The sequence below is a fragment of the Notothenia coriiceps genome, unplaced genomic scaffold, assembly GCF_000735185.1.
Source record: "Notothenia coriiceps isolate Sejong01 unplaced genomic scaffold, NC01 NC01_scaffold00023587, whole genome shotgun sequence".
Classification (NCBI taxonomy): Eukaryota; Metazoa; Chordata; class Actinopteri; order Perciformes; family Nototheniidae; genus Notothenia; species Notothenia coriiceps.
The window spans coordinates 81,509-86,489 of NW_011356288.1; the positions used below are offsets into that span (position 1 = coordinate 81,509).

Below are 4,981 nucleotides of genomic sequence, written 5' to 3' on the forward strand. Positions count from 1 at the left end.
TGTGGTCACAAAGCTCTGCACTCTACTACTACTACCCCATTGACATTCGCGATACAGAGGGCTTCATGGGAACTTTGAGGGGAGCCAGAAGTTGGAGTACCAAACACTGACTCCATGTACTCATCTGAGTACCTCACTGAGAAAGTTGTGTGCACCCCTGGCTATATGCCTATATATGGTAGGTTGATAGGACACAGCTGGGGGTGATAGACGGGGAAACGTAAAAGTCTTTTGACCGTGTTCTTTTTGTTACTTTGGAAAATGATACACTTTTTAGTTACTATGAAGCGAAGAAATATGTCCTCCTGTATATATCTGATTCAACTACGATCTCCGCTGAATTGTTTGGAAACAAAGAGGCGCGTCAAAACCCACAACCCCGATAGAGGTGGCTATTAAATTGTAGACAAGGATTAAAACGCCACTTCCTTACAGAGCCCCTCCTCCAACACACACGAACGCGCACATGACCAATGAGGGCACGAGATAAGTTTGTGCACAGATGGAAGGCTGACAGGCAGGTAGCCATTTTATGGATTTTTTGTCAAAGCCCTTCAGATATTCATTGCTATCGGGATGTTAAGAGCATTCCATGGAATATAACAAAAAGTGTATCTCAAGCCGGTTTCTCAAACTTACCTACCCCACCTTTAAGAGCATTAAGAAACATATTATAACATGGCATTTAAAAACACTAATTTAAAAGCAATGATAATTAAACATGAATAACAAAGGTACATGAATTAAAGTTACAGTGCAGTGTGAGATACACACAAGTGTTTCATGCTAAACCAACCCCCCTTTGGAAAATGTTAATCTGCAACCCAATATTCCGAAAATTCAACGGATCCTGGCCAGATTTGTGTCGCATATACAATTAATTTGCTCCCAGGCATTCATGTGGCTTGCTAGTTTTGGACCTCATCTGTAACCCCAATACACGTAGGGGACTTTAGGAGAGGACAGAAGGACAATTCCTGCTGAATTATCTAGTAGATTCCCAACACCTTTATTCAAATTAACACGGGAGAAGAATTTCCTTACCTGTTATCGTCCATGTCTTCGATCTGTCTCTTGACGTAGCTGTCGATGCGCTTGCGGTACGTTCGGTTGGTGAGGCGGCCCACCATGCCGAGCCCGTACGGCCTCTTCTCTTTGGCAAACAGCTTCTTCACAGGAACTACGATCCGATGTCCTCGCTGCTGATGGCTGCTGACGCTCACCACTTCCTGTCTCAGACGCACCTTCGGGTGAACCAGAGGGCCGTCCTTCGCCTTCCTCCATCCTCGCTCCAAAGGCCTGGATGCAGGAGGAGGAGAGTGGAAGAAAACATTGATCACTTATCGTAATATATTGATATCATAAGAGCTTATCTTGAGTGATAGGAAGTTTGAGTTTGTCTCCTCACAACTCCCCTTCGCCAAAAAATATAAACCCACAGCATGAGGTGACTCCTCTCCAGCTCGTTCTTATCCAGCGCACTTCCTGTAAGATCGCTCTCGTCCAGCGGGTCGATGGCGGCCTCCGATGGCGTCTCAAAAACATCGTCTGCGTAGCTCGACAGTTCATCGTGCAGGCCTTCCTACAAAGATACAAATTAAGTGAGGAGGAGTTCAAAGCTACTGCCAATATATATTCAGTTTAAAACAGGGTAAAGGGGTCGTGAAACAGTCGAGAAAGACCTCATAGACAAGTTCAAAAAGGCCAAAAGGATGATTAATAACATTTTCTAGGTGATTCTTATTTGTAACTGAATATGCAAATGTCAAATCCTCACCATTTTACATACAACAAATATTATTTAGTTCATGATCTAGCATCAAAATAATAGACTTCCTACAACAATAATTGACTTGTGAAAATACAGATACTTGCTGGGGATAATATTGTTCAAATAGTTAATTTAAATATTATCCTGGTTTTGTGTGTTAGTGTGTCCACTGCTCACTCTGGTGAAGAAGGAAGTGTCCAGGTCATCAGGGAAGTCTATGGTGTCGTCTTCAAAGAAACTAGGGGGCATGAAACTCCGTTTGCGACATCGCCCGGCCGCGCCGTCGCCTATCGTCCGGCCCTACGGACAAAATGACACACACACACACACACACACACACACACGTCTTTATGATTATCAACGACAGACTGAAGACAAGGACAGTTTATCTGGGGGAATCCCCTCCTTAATGCCAGCGTCTGGCGGCTGAGTGTGTGTGTGGATTAGTTCTGCACTGCTGCAATATTCTAATCCCGCAGATAGCAGAGCATTAGGTGTGTATTATCACGGAACATCTGCCAGTAACTCCCGCCCAACACACACTAGCACTCACTCTTACTTAACATTTGTTTACATGTGCGAGTCTGTAATACTGTAAATATTACAGCTGCGTTTAATCCACGATAAGACAAGCTGAATTAAAATGTTATGTAACGTGCCCACACACACACACACACACACGGATATAGAGATGTAGCTGATCCATGCGCATGTGTAAGAGACAGGGATATGTCAGAAAATAAAAGATGTCATTTTTCTAGGAGTATCTAGAGGGAGAGATTAAAGAATGATGGCGTATAAAGAGCATTTGTAGGTTGTCGGATGCAGGGAAATATTCAGAGAAAATCTCACAATCTACAGGATTTAAATTGTGATTTTTCAAGAAAATAACTTTGATAGTTCCTAAGATTAAAGAGACTTTACAATGATATTCACAGGAAGTATTGAACTTTTGTTGTTGGAAAAATCATGACCGGCTACATTTGAGTTACGGATATCTGTGATGACATACAGACACAAATCCAAGCATCTTATTGTATTAATTATAAGGTGTTTGATGTTTTTTCATTAAACGTTTTTTAGTGTTCAGAGCCTCACAAAATGTCTGAGATTTTTCTCCCAAATATATGACTTAAATATTCAAGTCTTTATCAAAAATGTTGATTGTTTTTTCAGAATATTCCCCCCTCCTCATGCTCTGTATCTCCTTTTTTCTTGTAACTTACAATGGCTCTAATACGCTGTCCTCTTAAAGGGTGCGGGTGTTTTCTGACTAAACTCTGCATCTTAACCCTTAGATGCGTCTAGAGAATATTACATAGAACATATATAGTTACAATGAAAGATGATATGGGATGTCATTGTTGTGGGGTTTTAAATCAAAAGTATATACGTGACCTCATGACACTCCCCAGAGTCTTTATCGCCTCTAGGAAACGTAGGTATGTCACAGTTTCCAAAAAAAGTTTATATTTTTTTACAGCTCATTTTATGCCACTTTTTAAATTTATAGTATAAAGAGATAACACTTGCGTTCTTATATTATGATTTATAATTGTTCACTAACACCGACATTGGTTTTACTATTTTGACCGTATTTTGTGTATAATTTTAGATTATGCCAGGAAAAGCTGGGTGGAATACCTTCTCACATCCCAGTCAGTCAAGTTCCGTCCCCACAGTTTGAGTTCCGGCGCCCGGTTTAGGCCGGCACTAGAGTAGGAAAGACACGCCAGGGTGTTCTCGAACGGTTTCGTTTATATTATGCAAATAATATGCCAATGCCGCTAAATGTCTTCGTACAAGGGGTATCTGATGTACAGGGTGTTACGTAGAGTCTATTACGGCAAAAAAGAGTCTTGAACTAAAAAAAAAAAAAAATTTTTACACACATAAAGATCTTAATCGGGAAAAGAGTCTTAACAGAAAAAAAAAGTTTTAAATGACGCAAAAAAAAAAAAAACTGAAAAAAAGTATTACACAAACAAATAAAAATTTCAAGTAAAAACCCTGGTAAGGTGACTTCTCTGAACGTTAATAAACGGCATCTGGAGACGACAAGTCTACATCAATTAATACTCAGGTAGATGCGATAGTCTATTATTAGGTTACGTCTCCGGTAGTACATTAATATTACCCTGTAATAAGAATATATATAATTTATAAATACATAACAATTATATACAGAATTTTCAATGTTGGCCATGGGGAAAAACTACACGTTGGTACTTACGACGAACACCGGGAACTACTTTAACTCAAAAACCTGTGGGGACTAGATTGAGAACTTTTGTAGAATAGAAACAAAGAGTTTACTTTGTTTGAAAAAATTCGACGGACCACTAAAAACATTTTCTAATAAAGTACGAACAGAATTGTTGTATTTAGAATGAACTAAGAATAACCTTTTAGTGGTTGATTGTAGCTCTTTTGTTTTGTGAAACTCGTAAAGTCAAATAAAACCATTGGTGTTATAAATGACTAGGGTCCGCATTCAGTCGTTCTAGGGGAGGGAAATCAGATTATCAGGGCAAAAGTTCTTTAGATTGGTGTCGTTTAGCAAGTGAAACAAGATAACCGTGTAGAAAAATGAATAATGTACGCTTTTTGTGGAACTGAAAACTCCGTCGTAAAAAAGGTCACGTGTGGTGTGTGACTTTTAGGGGTATACACAAATACTTTGGGAGTTTCACATTAGGAGGGTCTTCTTTGTGGAAACCAGGCGAAATTAGTAACTTCAAAGGTTTGGTCTTGGAATAGGAGCCGTGGGTAGTACCTTATATACAAGAGGTCGCGCAGAGTTTCAAGTCAGGAAATCTTTCGGTATGTTAGTGACACTGTCTAGCAGTAGTGACTCGTCGCGATGGAAACAAAGAGGGGTCTGATCTATTGACGGACGTACACTGACCGACGTGAGACCGTAAGTCTTTGAAACTAAAATTCATTGATTGTCGAAGAGGACCCTTACGACAACGTACATTACATCCGGTTGGTATTAACACACTTTACCGTAAATCTGTGGTTTCTTTTCAATGACCGAATATTACTTCCTACATAAGCTTCACATCTTTCCTGACCTTAAATTTCCCCGTAAATTTCGTCTAAAAAAGGAGCATTCAGACACACTATTAAGCCGACAAATTTTTTGCTTAGACAAAAAGAACAAAACAAATTTATAGAAGAATTGGTAAAGGACTTTATGAGAGGGAT

The 4,981-nt window shown here is 39.8% G+C and overlaps 1 protein-coding gene across 1 annotated transcript; it reads right to left on the reverse strand.

Moving 5' to 3' along the window:
* Nucleotides 1–921: 921 nt before the first annotated feature.
* Nucleotides 922–3,054, reverse strand: LOC104954663 (inactive rhomboid protein 1-like). Its single transcript, XM_010781832.1, has 4 exons — nt 1,949–3,054; nt 1,440–1,582; nt 1,045–1,299; nt 922–925 (listed from the first exon to the last, which is right to left on the reverse strand). The coding sequence occupies exons 1-4, from the start codon at nt 2,018–2,020 to the stop codon at nt 922–924; spliced, it is 474 nt and encodes a 157-aa protein (XP_010780134.1). The 5' UTR covers nt 2,021–3,054.
* Between the last annotated feature and the right edge of the window lie 1,927 nt (nt 3,055–4,981).